The sequence below is a fragment of the Brienomyrus brachyistius genome, chromosome 10 (genome assembly GCF_023856365.1).
Source record: "Brienomyrus brachyistius isolate T26 chromosome 10, BBRACH_0.4, whole genome shotgun sequence".
NCBI lineage: Eukaryota > Metazoa > Chordata > Actinopteri > Osteoglossiformes > Mormyridae > Brienomyrus > Brienomyrus brachyistius.
This window is the reverse complement of record NC_064542.1, coordinates 16,746,851-16,768,849: the sequence shown is the minus strand read 5'-3', so window position 1 is coordinate 16,768,849 and position 21,999 is coordinate 16,746,851. Positions and strand designations below refer to the sequence as shown.

Below are 21,999 nucleotides of genomic sequence, written 5' to 3'. Positions count from 1 at the left end.
AATTATATAGGTAAAGCCAATGCACGACGATAAACAGGCCTATTAAACACTATTATTCCCTTAGTGACGATTTCCCTTATACATTTATTAAACTGTGGGAAGTACATATCTACTTGGATATTTGATTCTACTTCCACAGTAGTACACTGCTTGGCGGCATTGTAAGACTGAAGGATCCCCAACACGACATCATTAATTATAAAGCATATGTATGCCTTAACAATAGGGCCAGTACCAAACGAAGAAAAGATCATAATGAGGACACCACATATTTCAAGCGCGGATGATTTAAGAGTGTAGCGGCAAAGCGCGGGTAGCTTTACCTCACTGAACATTTATATATATATATATATATATATATATATATATATATATATATATATATATATACAGGGACGGATTACGGACCGGGCCAGCGGGGCCGCTGCCCAGGGGCCCTTGGGGTGCAGGGGGCCCATGGGGCCCCTAGCCCAAAACAATTTGCAACGCTTATCAACAATGTATTTTAGTTTGTCTATTTTAGAGGGCCTACATTCTTTGATCCTCTGCCTACAAGGGCCCCTGACCCTATAGGGAGGGCGTTTGGCTGCCAAGGGCCCTTGAATTGTGGTGGTTGTGGTGGTGGTGCTGGTGGGGGGGGGGGGGGGGGGGGGGGGGCCTCGCGAACGTTTTGCCCAGGGGCCTATACAACCCATAATCTGTCCCTATGTGTGTGTGTGTGTGTGTATATATATATATATATATATATATATATATATATATATATATATATATATATATATATATATAGAGAGAGAGAGAGAGAGAGAGAGAGTTTATTTGGAATGGGTCTTCTATTTCTTGGGCACATTTCGTTAGTTATAACGAGACTCCTACATGAAATACATAAAAGCTGTCAACATTTAAGGCAGACATAGGTGATAAAGTCTATTTAATGGTAAAAACAAAAAAAAACGATAATCCTTAATAAGAAACTGGTAGCCAAATATCTTACAATTTTTTTTAACAACTCCCACATCGGAAATAAAAAAAGTGCACGGGTGAAGGCCACGATCGAATTTTCTCCTAAAAGTCAAACAAATATGCAAGTGCGCACCGACCCCATTTCACCAACAGATCCATCTGTTTCTATGTCATCTCCAGTGAGATACCCTGTCCTCGGGGGTGGCGCAGCTGATTGGCGGATAGAGATGACTGTCTTTTTATTGCGGAGGGCTGGTCCACTAGAACACTGAGTGCGACGTTTTTCAATTTCACTGAGCGCACACTTGTGAGGTATAGCGGCTTTTTGCTTGTGATTCCGTAAGAGCAAAGCGAGGAAAAGAGAGGACAGAAAGAAAGTCACCATGGCTGTGTCCGCAACTCCGCCGATGCTTTCCAGCACGTCTTCTCCTAGTTCTGGGGGTTTATTTCGCTCCGATCCGCTCTATGCCAGTTCGAGCGAGTCCCCGAGGCTGCCCAGCGGGATGATAAACACTTTCATCAACAGTGGAGGAGGTGGTGGTGGCGTCGGCGGGGGGAAACGGCAACACCGTCAGTAACGATTGTAAAATGGTGGAAGTACATGGGGTGAAGGTGGCCTCCTTTAACATGGACGGGCAGGAGATGATCTGTCTGCCGCAAGTTTTCGATCTCTTCCTGAAGCACCTTGTCGGGGGGTTGCACACGGTCTATACAAAGTTGAAGCGCCTGGATATATGTCCCGTGGTGTGCACCGTGGAACAGGTCCGGATTTTGCGTGGCCTCGGTGCCATACAACCAGGAGTCAACCGCTGTAAACTCATCACCCGTAAAGACTTCGAGGCGCTTTACAGCGACTGCACAAACGCCAGGTTAGATAGTTACGTTTGTTTGCCTCGTTGGTTTTATTTCCTCGTCTACTACGCGCACAATGTTTCCCATAGCGAAAACAATCGTTGACTTACTGGTGTGGATAGATGGGAGGGGGGTTCTCGGGTACAGCTGAACACAGGCATTTGACCGTGGGAAAATCTCACCCCCAAAACTAACTTTAAAAATAACAAGCGAACAATAATAACTTTTTTAGACTTTACACTTGCTGCGTAAAGTGAATTTAACTGAAAACAATCCCACTTAATCTAAACGTCTGTTTTGCAGGTGTGTATTGTTAACTTCATTTCAGTGGAGTGATCAGCATTTATGGTAAATAATAAGCTCGAACTAAATTTAAGTTACTTTAAAATGCTTTATACGCAGTTTATCATGAAACGTCATAAAATTCTGAAGTATGACTTTTACCCTCTGGATTATTTGTGCGCGTCATTAATATTTAAAGTTCCTGTATTCATCATAGGCTATGTACAATGAATTGCCCATAGCCTCACCCTCTTGTTCCATTCGGTACGACTCTGCTAATTTCTTGTTAACCGCGAGTGTTCGCTAAAGCAAATTGGATATTTATTTATGTAATTTCGAAATTTAAAAGTCAGATATTAGAATATTGATGGACGGAAACTGGAAACAAAGTAATGCGTTAATTTATTTACACGTATGTATTACAAAAGAATCACATGAATTTAATTCAGCGTATGTTTTTACAACAATTGGTTGTTTTAATTGGAGTGTCTTGTTGTGTAACAGCTCTAGCATAGATATCTCATTCATGCGTGGATTAATGTTTAATGCTAATTTAATTTCACTTTGATCGATAGAAATTATATATTTCCTTATATGTGAAGTTAAACATTTTTTGTTAAGGCTTTCACGACCTGGCATAGCTGCAAGTGTGGGTATTTTAATATATTTGGGTATGATTTATTGCACACGTTATATTTGATGTATCACGGAAACCAGTTTAGATGCCTTATAACACTACCCAACGACAGTTTCAGTTATAGCTCTTTCTTGGTAATCTTAATCACTTTGATGTTAGTGATTTGTTTATAAAAAACAATTTCCCAAGCACGTCACTGTCAACGTTTACGCACGTAGTATGGTCAGCGTCGTGCCCCTGCATATCAGCGTCCTCATTTTAACATTCGCAGAAAAAATAAGCCTGATTGTGAAACGCGAATGCAAATAGTGTTTTGATTTATCTCTCTGCCCCTTTTCTCTTCCTCTTTTCCATTTGAATTGATCCTGAATTAATTCTCGCCGGGCAGCCTAGCGCCGGTTGCAGATGTTCCTGTGTTTGATAAATCAATGAGACGGACCTGAATGAATCGCTTCAGATGGATCCTCTGCTCGGTTTGATGTCTAGATGTTATTCTTAGCTTGTTATCATGACAGATGCATTAGCGCCTGAGCAGTCTGCCAGCAATGCCGATGAGGCGACAACTTTAAAGAGCTGGGCCCCCTTCCCCCAAGACGCCTCTTTATCAGCTCCAAGCCCAGGGGTTGATGCTCAATTTAGTTTTTGTTCATAATTTAGACCACCCCCGCCCTCTCCACCTCCGCAGGCGGTATTGCCCCGGCTGCAGCAACAATGAAACGCACCGACGTCTGTAATAAGAATTAGACAATAAAAGACAAAAGAGGCGTTTTAATTTCGTATCGCGTTAAAATCTTGGATTTTATTTAATATTACGTTCCAGCGTTTACCGCCGGGATATTTAAGTAATGACAGTGGTTAGGAAACGTTTTCACAACTTAAAGCAGTTTGCGTCAACATAGACTACATTTTAACTTACTAGACCATATGAAAAAACGCCTACATAGGTTAGACCTGTTTTACCTGTCCAGGTATAGGTCAGTGACAGGTTATCTATCTTATACATAATTCTGGGTTAGTTATAAACATTAAGTATCCATTCACATGCCAAATAACACATGTTAAAACCATTAATGAAACATCATTGTGCACAGCCTTTTCAAACATGAAAAAAATTAATAGAGGCTTATTGGTCTTCAAGCACAACCATAGGTGACCGAGTTTGCCCTCATTTCTTAAGTGGAACAATATTTAAATGGGATATCTCGTTGGTACTCTTCCTGAAGGAATAAAAAGAAAGAAGAAAGTGTACGCTATTCATACCGAGATCTGAGATTGACGCGCTCCAGTTAAGCTATTAGTTTAACACATGTACCATCTTTTAGCTCCAGAGCTCAATTTCCCAGTATGATTTTAAAGTTTATTTCTTGTACTAATAAAATAGGTTTATACAATACAGTCTGTTTAATGTATAGTGCGGGCTATTTATTTTATTTTGACACGAAGTAGACCATCCGTAAAACTTAATCCAAAAGTTGGCTATAAAAACCATCATAGAGCTACATTGTTACACACAAACTTAAATTTAAAATTAAATTAAAATTAAGAGGAACGCATAGACATGACTAAAAAGCAAATTACTTCAACGTAGCCTCGAAAGTTAAAAACGAATGACAAGATAAATGTCATTGTCCTACAGTGATTGAGTGATCGTGATAACACGGGATGCATGAGTAAGGGTGCTAGTAGTGTTAAATAGCATGATATCTTATTAGTTGTTTGCGGCGTGGTATGCAGCTTTCAGGAATCTCAGCCGGGTCCCGGAAGATGAGCCACACAGGACGTAAGCCGCAGGTCACACGTGCGGTGGTCAGCATACCCCCGGAGTGCGTGCATTTCGCCTCGGCATCAAGTAGGCTATAAAAGAATCAAACCTTGCAAGAAATAATGTAATAATTCTCCAGTTCTCAGCACCGAAAGTAAGAGGAACAATAAAAAAAGCCGATGTGGGACAAGGACAAACAGAGCTTGCAGCTGCCCAGTATATCACAGTATGTCGCAAGGCTCAGGGACTCTCCGCAGTCACGCTGTCTGGAGGTGAAGACACACTGGGTCGTAGATGCACTACAACGCATAAAAATTAAGTACAATGAAGTATAGGTTATTAGGAAGCCTTTTAGTTATATTCTTCAGGTTCAATTAACCAGGATTATAAAATTCAACCTATTACATTTTTTAATTGTTAATCAAAAACCAAGTGTTTCCAAACACTGCGTTCAATAGTAAGTCTTTGCCCCGGTAAATTCTCTCACATATGGTTTAAACTACTCTGTTGTTTGTTTGTGCAATTAGCGTGTTTAATTCTTACCTAAGCAGTAGAAAAGTTATAAAGAGCACAAGATAAGAAGATCTTGAAAATCATTGTCCAAACAGCCCTATTCTAATTGCGATATTGTAACCACGTGCACGTTATCTGAACAAGTCCAGCTTTGACTGATACACTCAGTTTCATTTTGGCTCGTCGTCTCCGGTTAATATCGCATTGAGGAGTTGTAGATTTAGAGTGGGTCAATGTTTCGATCAGTGTTTTATTTCGGTGAGGTAATGTAAGACTTTTTAATGACGGTTTAGTAACAGACACTGGCGTGAAAACCGTGTTGTTTTTCTTTTACTTGGGGAGGGTAGAGCATCGAGTAGGTAATGAAATTGCCCAGGCGATGGGGTGGAGGGGGAATTGAATTTTCTCCCCCTCCTTGGGATGTTTTACGGTCTAAAGCTGCTCCTGTTTCCATGATGCTTTATAGTTGCGATTTTAACATGGTCCTGCGCCAGATGGCTTGGACTAATACGTGCGAATGGATCGCCCTTTTCCCTTGAGAGGAGTGAGGGAGGGAAAGAAAGGAAGGGAGATTTTTTTTGTCTTTTTATCTTGAAACCCGATAGTTAGCTATGCGATGGCTTCACGTTATAACAAAGGATAGATACAAGAAAGTAAATGAAAACATTTCCATTATATTTTCAAATAGCAGGTCTGGATGAATGCGGAAGCTTACATGCAGCGGAAGTAGGGCGAACTATGTAAAAGTGGGACAGAGGGTTTTTGGTGAATGATTTAGAAAAATGTCACGAAAGTCATTTGCCCAAACTAATATTTTTTAGATTTGCTGTATGTCTCCTTAAACGTTTTGTGCGGACATTTGAACAATTTATGTAATATTTAAGAGTTAAATGGGGAAAAAACCTAGATGTTGATGAGCTTGTTCAGGTAAAGTGAGACAGCTGTTCTGCAAAAGAGGCACAGTGGATTTTCCGTATCGAGGCAACTATACTTTAATTGCACAAAGCAGTATCTTATTGACCAATAAGTAAAACCATAAATTAATTCTTTGTTTTATTTTAAAATAAATCATTGTTTTCTTTTTCACTTCATGAGTTTCTTTAGATCTCCATGAAACATTCTTTGGTATATGTTGCCGATATTTGTGCGCAGGGGGCGGGCTGTCACGCGAAAGCGATTCACCAATTCGCCATCCATGAGATAAAGTATTATCCTTTATAGTTGCCTATCACAATCTATCTAGAAAAACTGGTGGATCGCGATCGGAGACTTGGCCACACCCGATCTACATTATTTGCATAAACAAATGTAATATACAAGTACTGTCCCAATTTTACTTCCAGCTGCAGCAAAAGTTGGACAGCACTAAAGACAAAAGCAAACAAAAAAAACGAATATATTTTTTGAAAAATGTGCTTTATTTTTTAAAAAACTGTCTCCAGCCCTCTTTTACTAAAATACAACATCTTAAACAACATACCCCATTATATGGTTAGAGCAGCATTATCTTTCGATTGAGTTATTTCGCTTGTAGGTCCATGGCGTGTCTTGAAATTCTGAACACAGCCCTCATAAACATGTCACACCAATGAAAACAGCTGTTGAAGACCAAACTCTATTGTAGCATGATTGTAGCACTGTTTGTTTTCATTGGTTGTTGATTTTTTTTTTTAAGTAGCTTAGTGCAAAACCTAATGTCCCACTTTACCTGATGTCCCACCCTAACTGATGTAGTGGCTTTTTATTGTATATTAAAATAACAGGCTTAGTTTGTAGAACACACTGCTTATTGCCTGTTTGCATTTTTGGAATTGAATTTTTATTGACTTGGATACGAACATCTGTGCGATTTTGAAATTTCATACTAAGGTACCAACACAGTAAATTGCAACTGCAGTATTAATTGGGTGCGTTTGCTTAGGTCGTTATGTTCCCAGTATGTTGGCAGTTTAAATAACTGAAATAATATTGGGTTTTTTTTTTGGTAATGAAGAAATATCAGCAGTGGTTACATGTTAAATCAACTGCCACATTGCTTTACTGGAAAGGAAGACGGAAGTTAAATTTCTGTTTTACGAATAATACTTTTTTTTAAATTGTATAAGCATAAAAAGTCCACCAGGTAAACCGATGGTGGTAAACTGTGGATTAAATGAGTGTGGAGACATTTCAAATGACAAGGCCATCACATCACATGCGGCGAAGTATTTTTTTAGTTAAAATCACATATTGCTTAAGGTGCTAGAAATCTGAAACATGAATCTTCATTTGGAGCGATTTAAATCATATAATACAGTATGAGCTGAACTTATTGAATGGTTAGGTGAGTATTTGCTTGGATGTATCTCTCTCTGTCTCCTGCATAATGGGGTGTTCCTGTACACCCTGACGGGCGAGACTGGCCCAGCACATGTGGATGGGTTTTTACCCCTGGACGTCCCTCAGGCAGGGGATCCAAAGCTTACCTTGTGGGCCTGAAGAGTGACTCCTCCTCAATGGCAGGCAGTCCTCACCAGTGCAGCTGTTTTACTCAGCCGCCTCCTCCAACTCTCTTTCAGCTTGACTTTGTCATCTTTCTGCTAACTATTATTCCCTTCTCTTTGTGGCCGAGTCGCCCTTAAAGAGTTAAATGGCATCTCTCCATTTATTAATTCAGATGACATTTACGCAACGTGCTGTGCAGCTGTGTGATTCTCCACTCCATCCACCACCCCCCTCCCCCCAAGCACACACACTGGCACAGCTGTGCACACAGGACATCAGTCAGTCCACTAAGGAGCAGCTTTTTCATGACACAGAACCCACAGCCAGTCATATGACAGCGTGCACTTATCTCATCATGACTTGACAGGATTTTCACATTTTCACTTAAGATTTATACTATATTTGTAGAAGAAGAATTTTCTAAACAAAAATTCTAAAAAAATCTGTATTTACAAATTGCATACTATTAAACAACAGGAAACAAGGAAGTCTTTCTCTTGGTGTTTCTCCTTATGCAAGGAATGTTTATGTTTTATGGCTTTCTGGACAGCGCCTCGGTCAGGTATGTACACATGCATATTTCCGTGTGTTTATACAAGTTAAGGTGTGCTTAAATACCCCGCAGCGCTGCAAGCTCATGTCAGTAACATCACCCTGCTTCTGAAAGCCACATAATCAACAAAGTAGAGGTACAAGTCGCTTCAGGTCAGATGTGTGTTTGTGTGTGTCTGTTTAATGTAAGTACTAGAAGTCAATTAGCCTGCTAGACATACTGGCTAGAGAAATACAATATACACAAAGCCTTCCATGTGCACATAGGTAAACACACACATTTATTCATCTAGCAGATGATTTCACCCAAACTGATTTACAATTGAGAAAGAAATTGTGGGGTTAAGGGTCTTGCTCCAGGACCCAATGAGGTCATCACTCTGCCACGGGATATGAACTAGTAACCTTCCAGTCATAGTGTCCTAAACCACATAGCCCCATCTCCACAAAGCACATACAGGGATGAAGGCGTGCACGCACAAGCGCACTACGGCCGTGTGTGAAAGGAGAGGGAAAGGCAGAATAAAAGGCATCTGTCTCTCTTTGACTTTGTGCCTAATGATGCCACTGTGGCATATTTACTACGGTCATGTGGAGTAAAAGCGATTGTCTCCCAAAATTAATTTACAGTGTGCTTCAAGCGGCACTTTCATAGCACACAGCTGGCCGTTTGTGCAGAAGTACTGTTTAATCACATTAATATCTGAGCCCCCGGGACAGCCTGGCTGATTGGACAAAGAAGCGCAGAAATTCCTATCTCTAACTTTTATTATTGAATTATGCAAATGACTCATCTTCTGCACTTTCAGACTCTAATCATGTAATTAGGAGCGATGTTTTAAATGGCTGCTTTTGGGTGCGGAGACGACAGGGCCAGCCATCAGATAACTGAATGTGACTTAATCCTGTCCCAGAGTGACTTTACCAGTCACGCCACAGGCCTGTTCGCTGTTCGCTGTATGCGTTTGTGTGTGTGCGTTGATTGACGCAGCATTAGATTAAATATCTTACAGATTAGATCACAAATTTGCCAGTTGACTTTGGTGTTAATTTTATGCCCAGTCTTTGGTTGCCATGGAGCTACACAAAGATTTAATTTTTTTCCAGATTCAACGTTTAACCCACAAGGTGAAACCCTAACTAGCAGTGTGTTTAACATGGGTTAATATTTCATGACGGGCAGAGGTGGCCACCCCCCCCCCCCCCCCCCACTAGGGAAAGCAGCTTCTCCCATGGTGGGGCATCTGACAGCTACAGTCTGCTAGTAGGAGGGGCTTTAAGGGAAGTTTATGTAGCACAGGAACATCTGTCAAATTCTTCCTGGTTAAACTCCTAGTTGTTAGGTGCAGGATGGCACAGCATTGGAATATTGCAGTTTCAAGGGGAGCCACGTGGCCGTAAATGCAGTGTCTGTAGAAGTTATGGATAGATGTGCCCCTTGTGGATGTTTGAGTCGTACTGAGCTAATGGTGTTTTGTTGCTTCGGTGTTAAGTCATAAAATGCTAATGATGCACTGCAGTAACAAGGAGAACAGCAAGGACATTTATAGATGAGATGCAGGTTTAAAATCACAATGGTGGGAATATGTGAATGGACTTAGTGGCCAGTCTATTAGGTACCTGTGATTGTGAATGCATCCTGGTCGTCCAGCAGTAAATCATGTGACTGCAACCGAATACAAACAGCATACAAACTGGGCAAAGAGGTTCAGTTACTGTTTGGCTGAGCATCAGAATAGCTAGGGTCCAAGCGATATCGAATGTGGTTTGAATACCGGTGCATTGTGCGGTGGTTCTAGCATCTCAAAAGCAGCCGCCCTCCTGGGATTTTTATGTGGTAAAGTGCGTAGAATTTGCAGAGAATGGTTGGATAAACAAACAGACAAACAAAAAACAAAGAAACAGCCAGGCAATGGTATTTCTGTGGCTAAATGGTCTGAAGAGAATAGCCAGACTTGTACTGTAAAAACTACCAGGGAGGCAACAAGTGAAAAAATACTAGGTCAGCATAACAGTGTAGGCCGTAACACAGCATCTCTGAATGCACCACTTGTCTATACTGGTAGAGGCTCCTAGCCAGTACTAGTGAGTCTGACACAATAACGCTGTTATTAGGTTATAATAATCATTTTTGTGCTTTTTTTGTACTGGTTTTGAAATGCAAAAGGAATTAAATGCAGACAGGGACTTACAATAGTGTCCAGTCTGACAGGACAAGCTAATAGCAAAGCACATCCGAAACAGAAGTTGGCGTAATATATCGCTTTATAGATACATACTATACAGGCACCAGTAATTGGCTCTGTATATTGTAACAGGACTTTGCACTCACTGCTAAGAGTTTTTATAGCATGTGTACAGGGTAGCGTAAGCATGAGTGAGGGACTATATAGCATGATAACAGAATTGCTTGCACACTAGTGATAGGCTGTATAGCATGCTAAGAGGATGACAAATGCAGCAAGACAGCATGGTAACAGAACAACACTGAAATTGGTGAGAGACTTATAATGGGCAAATAGGATTGCATGCACTGTTTAGGCCATGTGTCACGTCAAAGGCAAGGACGTGACACACAATGACAAGCAGGGCAAAAGGAAATGGACCACGAGGGTTCAAAACGGGGTAGGGAGGATCAGGCGAGAGCACAGTACACAGGGCAAATTAGGGGGCGTGCACACGCGAGTGTACACACTGGCAGCTACATCAATGACTGGACTGGGGAGCTCACGACAGGGAGGCATTATATACATCACTGACGAGGGAGCAGAAGAGAGGCACCTGGGGTGATGCAGGATGTTTTATGAGGAGTGAAAAGTTTTAGAAAAGAGATGGAAGGCTTGGAAACTAACTGAAAAGTGCCGGTAATGTTTTACATATTTTATGTATTAATTTTTCCTAGCAACTTCCAGAGCATGTGTTTGTATGTGTCATTCCCTTGTCATTGGCCCTCTGTGGTAGGGCTATTAAAATGACCATATCAGCATGCTTGTTGATGTACTGCCTGTCTTTCTTTGCATTGGACAACAGTGTCTGCTAAATAAATCAAAATTACCTTTTCAGTCTGGCCATTGCTACCAGGAATTAGGGAAGATGGGCTAATTGCCATGGCAGCAGTCCTAATGATTTCTACCAGATGTCAAAGAGGATAGGCTGATGTCTACCAGGCCTCATAGAGGATGAGGTCATGTGCTTGGCAGTGATTCTGGATGATTTCTACCTGCTGGTGTAAAGACGATACTTTATCTAGTGCATTGTAGGGCTGCAACGATTAGTCAACGTAATTGACGACGTCGACTACAAAAAATCGCCAACGCGGATTTTGTATTGTCGATGCGTCAAAAACAGAACTGAATCTTTTATACATTGTTTTATTATATTTTAATTGAAGCTTTAGTTAAACTTTTGGACTTTAAAACACACCAGTGTCACCAATGTGCACTTTAGTTTATATTGTTTAATGTAATTCTTTTTTATTGTGATGGTCGCACCAATATAAAAACATCGGATTATTTTCAAATTCATATATTTCACTGGTTGTTATTTTAATTTGATTATTATAAATTTGAATCGTCTTAATCCAGATACATCAGGAGGATATTCACAGATTGGACAGACATGAGCAGATGAGGTAAGACATGCACTGGAGCCCAGAACAGGATGTGCAACCACTGTACAGTTCACAGGCATCAAAATAGTCAACCATGAAATAATCGTGACTAATCGACAAAAAAAAAAAAAAAAAAAAAAAAAAAAAACGATTAGTTGACTACCAAAATAATCATTAGTTGCAGCCCTAGTGCATTGTAAGCAACTAACACAGTTCACAAGTGGGTTTTTTGTTTTAATAGATGACCCTGGGCAAAGTTATTCTGCTTGCCTGTTGTGATAACCTGGAGGGGACTTCCTCCCTCTTCTCGGGGATGAAGCCCAGGGATTTAAAAGACTGAGGGAATGTGCCAGAAGCTTACATGCTTTTGAGAAAACATCCCTTTGACTCACTACTTATCACATGGGCTGCACCAAAATGCACCTGTCATTTTTCATAATTGTGTTGGTAGTCGCACTTTTCATACCCATCTAATAAATCATGCGATAATAGCAATAATAACAATATCATCAAAGCATTCTTCTTAGTGACTGTGTTCATCAGCTTTCTTCTGGAAATATCTAATTCAAATTCAGCATATTCCGTCATTCACAAAACCAGTCCCAGTGCATCCCATTCCCCATGACAACTGGAGTGATCTGTGTGTCCTAACCTCCCAGAGGTTCAAGTCTCACATTAGCTCATAGTCTGATTTTATAATTTGATGTGCCAGATTCCAGCCAGCACACTTCTCTCTTTATACTTTACTGTTGGTATAGTTTTTATTCTATTGTTTTTATTTTCTGCTGCTCTTATCTTGTACTGTCCACTTTCTGCCGCAATGATGCAATTTTCCCCTTGTGGGACTAATAAGCGATAATCTTATCTTATCTTATGCATGTTTCTTCTTTGCAAGGACTTCTCATTGATACTCAAATACAACAACAACAACAACAACAAACAAATTTATGTTTGTTTAGCGCGTTATCACAACATTACATTGTCTCAAAGCGCTTTACAGCATCCCCACCCAAAGCCCCCAGTGAGTAAGCCATGAGCGACAGTGGCAAGGAAAAACTCCCTAGAAAGAAGAAACCTTGGGAGGGACCAGACTCAAAGGGGGAGCCCAACCTGCCGGGGCCGGCAGGGAGAGTCAAATAGGAGAGGTGGCTAAGTGCCTAGTCACACTGTCCAAATCATAAAATTTGAAACACAACCGGGGAGCAGGGAGGTGATGACAAGCCAGTGCCGACTCTCCATCCAATCGCCTGGCAACCAGAAGTAAGGCAGCGGGTCATATATGGAAGATGACACAGGCAGAAGGGCGAGCTGGATGCAGGGATGTCACTGGTAGAGGAAACATCACATGTAGCAGGGTGTGCTGAATATCTTCATAGATTGAGGTCTCCTGGCAGCACACTCCAGTAGGGTTAGGGGAAATAAAATGTGCAATTAGTCAAAGCAGGGCAGGGTTAACAGTTTGGTGAGTGCAATATGAAGTGCAATGTACAAGCTCCGGCAGATATGGCTATGGCAGCATAAGTAGGAGGGAGAGGCAAGTGGGAACGCAGGCATGGGGAGTCCCTGAAATGTCAGCACTCCAGTTCCACAAGGGATTGCGAAGCTAGAGTGACAGCACTGACAGTCCAGTTAATCTAAAGCCAATGGCACCGATCCCCACCCAGCTCTACACCTCACACTACAGATCTAACTGGGAATGAGGAGTTAGCTAGAGGTAGAACTAATTTCCCTATAAGCTAAACTAAACAGGTGTGTTTTTAGTCTAGACTTGTATATTGAGAGTGAGCCTGAATCCCGCACATCCGGTGGAAGACCATTCCACAGCTGAGGAGCTCTGTAGGAGAAAGCTCTGCAGCCTGCCGTAGCTCTTTCTACCCTGGGCACTAACAGATATCCTACACCTTGAGAACGAAGCAAGCGTGGAGGGTTGTATGAGGTCAGCAGATCACTAAGGTATTCTGGTGCAAGGCCATTCAGTGCTTTATAGGTTAACAGCAGTATTTTATAGTCAATCTGAGACTTCACTGGTAGCCAATGAAGGGAGGATAAGACTGGTATAATGCGATCAAATACAACTAGTGATCGCAACTGTATCTCAAACACAGGATGAGCACATGGTCCTGGAACTTTCCCTTTAATGATAATGGCAGATGATGTTTTTGACATTTGTTTTGGCAGACAAATCCGTAATAGCATTTTCACAGGAGTTATTTTTGAGATGGGGGTGGACCTACAGGGCGTTTCCTGGGAGATTCCCATGTGACCACAGTGATTTCTTCCATCAGGTCCTTCTTTCCCATGTTTATGTATGAGTGTCTTTTTTTCTTGTTCTCATTAAGCCTGGAGATGATGGAACCTTGGCAGTTCCAAACAAGTGCTTTTGTACACTTTTGCCATCCCTGTCTCAGAAGGCATCCTTTAGGTTCGGTCCTGATAATTGTTTTGTTTTAATTATTTTTTTGCACAATTAATGAGTGAAGCTGACCCAGGTCTCCCAAGTGGGAGTATTCCAAAAAAAAAGAGCAGTACTTGTCTATACAATAGAAAAATACACACAGTCTGGAGAAATAAACTCTGAAAAGCTGATATGAACCCAGCTATTAGCTGTCTAAGTTGCCTGCTAAACTTCTGTCCTGTCCCACTGCAGCTCTTATGTGCAAACGTCAGCTAGTACCACATCGAGTTTTGCTTTGTTGAATTTGTGTTTTCGTTTTTTATAACATGGAAACACATTGCTTTAAGAGAACGGCCCCCTCGTAGTTTAGCTACCAATGATTCCTCAGCCCAAAGCAACAGCCCGACATCCCAATCTGCTGAGCTGCACACTGCCCCAGACAATTTCATGTAGGTACAGATGTTTGTTTTGCTTTGTATTTTGGCCATTAAAGGTAGAGGGACGTGTTCTTACACGCAATAGCAATCCTATTCAGGGTTTAGATGAAGGTTTCCTCACTTGCTTCCGTCTGTTATGAAATTATGAAAACAAATTGGTTTAATTACAAGGTAGAGTCTCACAAAATTGCTCCATGTTTTTGAAGTGGAATGAATTATGGACGGAAGGCAGCAGGCCAGCTGAATGCTGTTACCGGTTATCTCTGACATGCTGGTGGAAGTGTGGCTGAGGGCAGACAACACACGCTTTGTCCACCTCCCTCTGTGCCTTTCAGTCTCTTGCATGCCTTGAGTTTTCATGATTGTGTGCATTGATGTGTTTCTTTGTGTGCGCGAAGGTGAAAATGTTATTCCTTGGTTGTATGGACATGTTTATGTGTTTGTTCTAGGAATTCTTCTATCAGATTAAGGCAGATCATAGAGATAGAACAAAAACAAGCTTGATGCTGAGTTGCCCTACCACATTGCAAAGACCTCTCCTCTAGTGCAGGGGTCTCCAACTCCAGTCCTGTAGAGCTACTATCCAGTATGTTTTCTATCCTACCCGGCTTCTGATGAGCCACACCTGTTCCTGGTATTTACCTGAGAACAGATGTGACTCATCAGAAGCCGGGTAGGATAGAAAACCTACTGGACAGTAGCTCTCCAGGACTGGCGTTGGAGACCCCTGCACTAGTGCCTCCTGCAGGGCTCATCGCTCATAGCCACAGCCCAACTGAGGTCGATTCATCCATTTTCCATACTGGTTAAGCAGTAAACAGTCATGGTGAGTCTGGAGTCTATCCCAGGAATCGCACAGCGTACGAAGGGGAACACCCTGGATGGGATGGCAGTCCATTGCAGACCATTCACACTTTATGGGCTGTTTAACAGCACTACATAGCTACATTGCTTGTGTTCCTACCGTAGAACTCTGAAGCCTCTTTCACAGCACAGGGGCACATGTAGACTCTCCACACACAGGATATAATTTGAAACTCCCACCCTGAAGGTCTGAGATGACGGTGCTGCCCGCTGAGCCACCGTGCTGCGGACTTTCATTCTAGAATTTAGCGATTAGTTGTCATTATTGACACACAGTGCATGACAACAAAATGTGTTCTCGGCATTTAACCCATATGTGACAATATGGGTTAACCTGTAATCTTTCAATTATACGTGCACTTCCCTAACCATTAAGCCACCACTGCCCCGTGATTCATGAATTACAACTCAGACAGATACTTGTCTGCTAGAATTTCATGCCAGCTGTAATCAGACCCCCGATCTGTTTCCCTTTAACACAGTAAATAAGGGGAAATCTTAACCTATTTCAAATGTTCCAGTTGGAAGCTGTTTTGCTCTTGACTGGTTCCATTATTAAAATATAAATGCACTTTGGGGTGCTGCTTTTCTAAGAATACATTTGGTCTGCTTTTCTCCTGTGCTGAAACAATGCATTTATATTAATGCCGTGTATGACTGCATGCCATCAGTGTTTATGAATGTGTTCCCCTATGCTGTAGAATTACTGTTTTATAATATGTAACAAAGTCTTCAGTAGCATCATTTCAATTTTAAGTTTTTGTTAATTTAAAATAATACTTAATATCCATCCATTTTCCAAACCGCTTATCCTACTGGGTCGCGGGGGGTCCGGAGCCTATCCCAGAATCAATGGGCACGAGGCAGGGAACAACCCAGGATGGGGGGCCAGCCCATCGCATTAATACTTAATATGTTGTACTGAATTGAACCATTCTCTGTTTGAGGGATATTTCTGAAGTATTCTGTAGTTTCATATGGAGCTCTTATATGGCGTTTCATTTAGCCGTACATCTGGTGTACGACATAATTGAATTGAATCTTGCTTTCTTTGAACCTAGATCTGGTGTATCATATAGAACCAAATTGAATCACACAGAAATCATTCCCCATTTAAATTACCTTTCTCACATATATTAAATTCAGTCGTTACATATGACATTAAATGCAATCAATGCCTCCTCCGTTCTTAGCTATGCCTTGTGTATCATATCACCATCTCCGTCTTAACATCGTATCATCATTGTCTATGCTTTAAATCCTTATTGTCCCCCCAGTAACCCAAAACATCTTCAGACTTATTTGGCTTATATGGGTATTTTCCCAGAATCAGCAGTTGTGGTTATTAACATAAGAGAAGCAGAAGAGAGACCGCTCTCAGGCCTGCCCGTACGTACCTCCAGCGGAGGGGTTTCTGGGTATTTCATGGATCTGGTTTCGTCACGGGGGGATGTTCAGAAGGGTTCCCAGCTCTCTCACAGTTAGTGAGTTAGTGACGTGTTTCCACTCTGGTGTTTTACAGGGTAGAACTGATGTTTCGGCAGCTTTTCCAAAGCTGATTTAAAATTTCAGGTTCTTACTGTTTCTCCGTCATTTAAAATTCAAAGGAAATACGTCACTTTGTTTCATGTTCTTTAAAAGAGGGCAGCATGGTGGCTCAAACCTCAAGGGTCAGGGGTTCAAATGAAATTCAATTTCAATTCAGTTTATTTTTATATAGCGCCTTTCACAACAGAGCCGTCCCAAGGAGCTATGTTGTGATACATTAAATATCATTAGAGAGAGAAATACAGAACTGGAAAAAGGAAAGAAAGAAATTAAATAAAGCAAGAGGGATCAAAAACCCCCAAGTAAGGAGAAAAAAACCTCTGGGGGTCCAAGGTCAACTGGCTGCCCCCCCCCCCCAGAAAAGAGTGGACTTGCTTGCTAAAGTCTAGGTATAAGCTGTGATTATGGATCAAGACAAAACCTATCAATGAGTCTGTTGTTCATGTTGGCCTGTGTAGGGGGGGCCGAAGCCCATAAATAAGTCTCTTCTCTACACTGGCCTGTGCAGGTTGGCAGTGAAGGCTGCACCCACGATGATACAGTTCGTAGGTCCCATTCGTGATGTCACCCCTCCATGGGACTGAACCAGGACTCCAGCTCAGATGGTGCCAACCTCTGCTCTGTATACATGAGGTCCCCCAGCCGTGTGCCCTGTGCTGTGTGAATTGTTTTATAACCAGCTCTTTTATTATGGGCAGTATCAGCATGTTCTTAACTCCAGCCGGAACTGGCGATCAATTTTAATACTGAAAATTAAAAATGCATCATAGTACTGTTATGTGTGGGTGGTCTTTAGAGCAGTAATTTTTGTTCATATCCGAGAAGACGTAATTGGAAAGGCTAATCATATCACCCCTGTAGTGTAATCTCTAATTAATTCATGAAGTTGTGAGCAGTAACACACTGAGAGGTCACTGCTAGCTGATTCATACATGCGTACCGGCCCCGTAACACAGTCCTCATCCTCGTGGGTTTAATTTCCAGCCCTCGCTGTTTGTCAGCCTGCTGTGGTCCCCGGAGCTTCCTACGTGTGGAGAGCCGTCGCTCAGCTGTCATCTGGCCGGCATAACGGCTCTCCCAGGGCCGCGCCGGTTACTTAGCTGCTTTCCACGATGACGACGATAAAACCGCAATTATTGCCTTGCTACTTCCAGCAGTCCTTAAGGGGTAATTATTTACAATTATTGGTAGGTATGGCACAGCTTCTAAGACATTTTCTTCTTTTTTCGATAATCTGTAGATTTACCACCTGCATGAACTCTTCTAGGAAATACCTAGAGGAGGGAAGGAAGTATAGTTATTTATTACTGTTATTGTAATGAATATGCCCTAGTCATTGAAAAGAGAAAGATAAGTTAAATTCAGTCAGATTTGTACCTGTGATTGCAGTGAGTCACTAGGAATGTATTTTTAAATAGCCGGTTAGATGTAATTATATGTAGCGTACTGGCTCAGTGGGTAGCCCTGTTGCCTCACAATCTCCAAGGTTGGGGGTTCAAATTCAGGAAAAGGGCTGTATGTGCTACATTTATGCAGATATTCTGGTACTAACTGTGTGTGTGTGTGTGTGTATATATATATATATATATATATATATATATACACTGAACAAAAATATAAACGCAACACTTTTGTTTTTGCTCCCATTTTTCATGAGATGGACTTAAAGATCTACAATTCATTCCAGATACACAATATTACCATTTCTCTCAAACATTTCTCACAAATCAGTCTAAATGTGTGATAGTGAGCACTTCTGCTTTGCTGAGATAATCCATCCCACCTCACAGGTGTGCCACATCAAGATGCTGATCTGACATCATGGGTAGTGCACAGGTGTACCTTATACTGCCCACAATAAAAGGCCACCCTGGAATGTGCAGTTTTGTCTCACAGCAAAATGCCACAGATGCCACAAGCATTGAGGGAGCGTGCAATTGGCATGCGGACAGCAGGAATGTCAACCAGATCTGTTGCTCGTGCATTGAATGTTCATTTCTCAACCATAAGCCGTCTCCAAAGGCGTTTCAGAGAATATGGCAGTACATCCAACCGGCCTCACAACCGCAGACCACGTGTAACCACACCAGCCCAGGACCTCCACATCCAGCAGGTTCACCTCCAAGATCGTCTGAGACCAGCCACTCAGACAGATAATGCACGGCCCCATGTTGCAAGGATCTGTACACAGTTCTTGGAAGCTGAAAATGTCCCAGTTCTTGCATGGCCAGCATACTCACCGGACATGTCACCCGTTGAGCATGTTTGGGATGTGCTTGACCGGCGTATACGACAGCGTGTACCAGTTCCCACTAATATCCAACAACTTCGCACAGCCATTGAAGAGGAGTGGACCAACATTCCACAGGCCACAATTGACAATCTGATAAACTCTATGCGAAGAAGATGTGTTGCATTGCATGAGGCAAATGGTGGTCACACCAGATACTGACCGGTTCTGAGTCCCCAGACCCCCAATAAAGCAAAAAACTGCACATTCCAGGGTGGCCTTTTATTGTGGGCAGTATAAGGTACACCTGTGCACTACCCATGATGTCAGATCAGCATCTTGATGTGGCACACCTGTGAGGTGGGATGGATTATCTCAGCAAAGCAGAAGTGCTCACTATCACACATTTAGACTGATTTGTGAGAAATGTTTGAGAGAAATGGTAATATTGTGTATCTGGAATGAATTGTAGATCTTTAAGTCCATCTCATGAAAAATGGGAGCAGAAACAAGAGTGTTGCGTTTATATTTTTGTTCAGTATATATATATATATATATATATATATAGTATTTAGTCAAGACACATTTCTGCAGCATGTTCTGCATCTGTGGTGCTCATGGTTCTCAGATGGGGCCAGCTGTGCATAATCTCCAGTGACAGGACCCGGCTGAGGCCTGCTTATCAGTCAGCCCTAAAGTGCCCATCTCACCGCCAGCCAAGAGTGACCTTTGACCTCAAACGCTCATTGTATTTGGGAACGATGTAACAATGAATCTGTCTGTCCACAGCCTGCTTTCCTAGATAAAGTCTGCTTGGCTCAATTAGAGTCCATTTGCTTGTTGAAGAAGAAGAATTATTCCAGTGACTGGGGGTGGGTAAACACTTGCTTGTTACAAAGCTTGGTTCCTCAGCATGTTAGCAACGCTTTGACATGTGCTCCTAGGAAATCATTCACACTTTATCTTACCCCACCAGGCCATTTTTCTATTTATTTCTTTTTTATCAAGACAACAATTTTGATTATGCGGTCAGCTGAAGAAAAAGGGCAATTGAGTATTTTATCTGATGCTTCTGCCAAACAGACTTTAGTAAGGCGTAAACGAAGATTAAAGGCCTTCTTCGCACAGATGGAACAAATTGGAGTGATTTATTGTGGCTGACATCAATATGTCATGCACAGACATCAAATTAATAGAGGGAATGGAGGTAAAGACACTGAGTAGAAGGTAGGAATTTGCTGGGTCATAAATAATGTGCTCTGATGTGCGCTCAAAGCTGTTGAAAAGTCTAAACTGAAATTATAATTAAGCAGATGTGGTTGTTTCTGCACTCTCCCATGTAAATGATGGGCGGATAAAAATAGTTTCTTGACTGGCCAGAATAAATGAGCTCTACTAGATGTAGATGAAAACGGAGAAGGTGACGAGGCCACCTGTGATTTCTGAACTGGGGTCTGAAGAACCAGAATGAGATGACAGCCCCAGACTGGCAGTTGTGCTGGTACATTCCAGTGGTCCACTGATTAATAAGACAGATTTACATCGAATTTACATTTCATTCAGTTGCTTGACTTTCATATGGACATCGATATGTCCAACCAAAGCTTTTCAAGGAGTTTCATCTCCTTGGTTGAAGAGTACTAGCAAAGTTTGACATCAATTTCTATAGATAAACATTCCAAAAAGGTTCACATTCCCAGTGAAGTTTTTTTGTTCATCCTGATGCTCATCCTGATGCTTATCTCAGAATCTGGCAATTTTTTGGTTCCTAGTGTCTCAGTAGGAAGTCGGAGGTTTTTACTCATTTTTTAAATTATTCCTATTCTTTTAGGAAAAAGCAATGTGTTTTATTATTAGGAATACATACTTCATGTTTAAATGTGATCATGGAAATAACAAAAAAAATATAAGATAATATTCTGAATTTATATTTATTGAACGCAGGAAGGAACGTTTTCGTTGTTATGAAACACAAAAGCCACAAAGAGACACGCCGGAGTGAGCAGAATGAGTCTGGCTTTGTAGTGGCCGCCTAACATTCATCTTCTGCCCGATGCAACAACAGCACAAGTTCATGGCTCATTAGCATCCCATAATGAGATGATGTCACCGGTCCCATCTGCAGCCAGCCTACCACTGAGCTCCTTAATAATGCATCACAACTCTGGGCGGGTGACCCTGGTGCAGGTGGGGTGTGAGTGGCACCAATACACAGAGAGATCTGCCGTCTGCCTTCACCAGGCCAGTCAGAGAGGGCTTCTGATATGATGTCAGCTCCCTGTGGTGGGTAGGGGAGGGCTAAGATTCATTTCAGACTTTGATCTGACCCTCCCCCTAGCTGACCCCCCTGCTCCATGATCTCTGGGCCCCGGTTCCGTGTTACGCCGCCTTTGACCATATGTGGCAATTAGAGTGCCGCACCAGCCGTGGTCTGCCTGTGCTGGCTGTCAGTGTTATTTAACCGGCCTGATTTAATGCCATATTTGCCTGCTAGAGATACACACATACATTTTTTCATAATGACTGGTGTCGGTATGAGCATCTGCCAAAGGAATAAATAATACCGCCCCTGCCTCTGACAATGATGGCAATTTATGGCAAACCAATTGCATGGTGCCTGGCAAATGCATCACAGCCTGCCATTGGCTGGCCCTGGACTCTTCTATTTCTACAAGGGGATGCCTTCACTTTTAGGAAAAGCGCATCCCATGTTCACAGCATGAGTTTTTGAGGTGGTGGGTTCACACATCTTGCTGGCCATCAGAGTACATTTGGACCTGCACTTTGCGAGCTCCCTTGCCGAAAAAACAGTGACATTACTTACAGTGGGTATTCGTTTATATACTGGTGGCTCCACTTAGCATTGTGTG

The 21,999-nt window shown here is 42.0% G+C and overlaps 1 protein-coding gene across 1 annotated transcript in view; it reads left to right on the top strand.

Moving 5' to 3' along the window:
• Positions 1-1,156: 1,156 nt before the first annotated feature.
• Positions 1,157-21,999, top strand: part of LOC125750895 (dachshund homolog 2-like) — a 90,890-nt gene continuing 70,047 nt past the window's right edge. The window contains 2 exon segments of the mRNA XM_049029237.1: positions 1,157-1,514; positions 1,516-1,832. Coding sequence (XP_048885194.1) covers positions 1,347-1,514; positions 1,516-1,832 — 485 coding nt within the window. The 5' untranslated portion in view covers positions 1,157-1,346.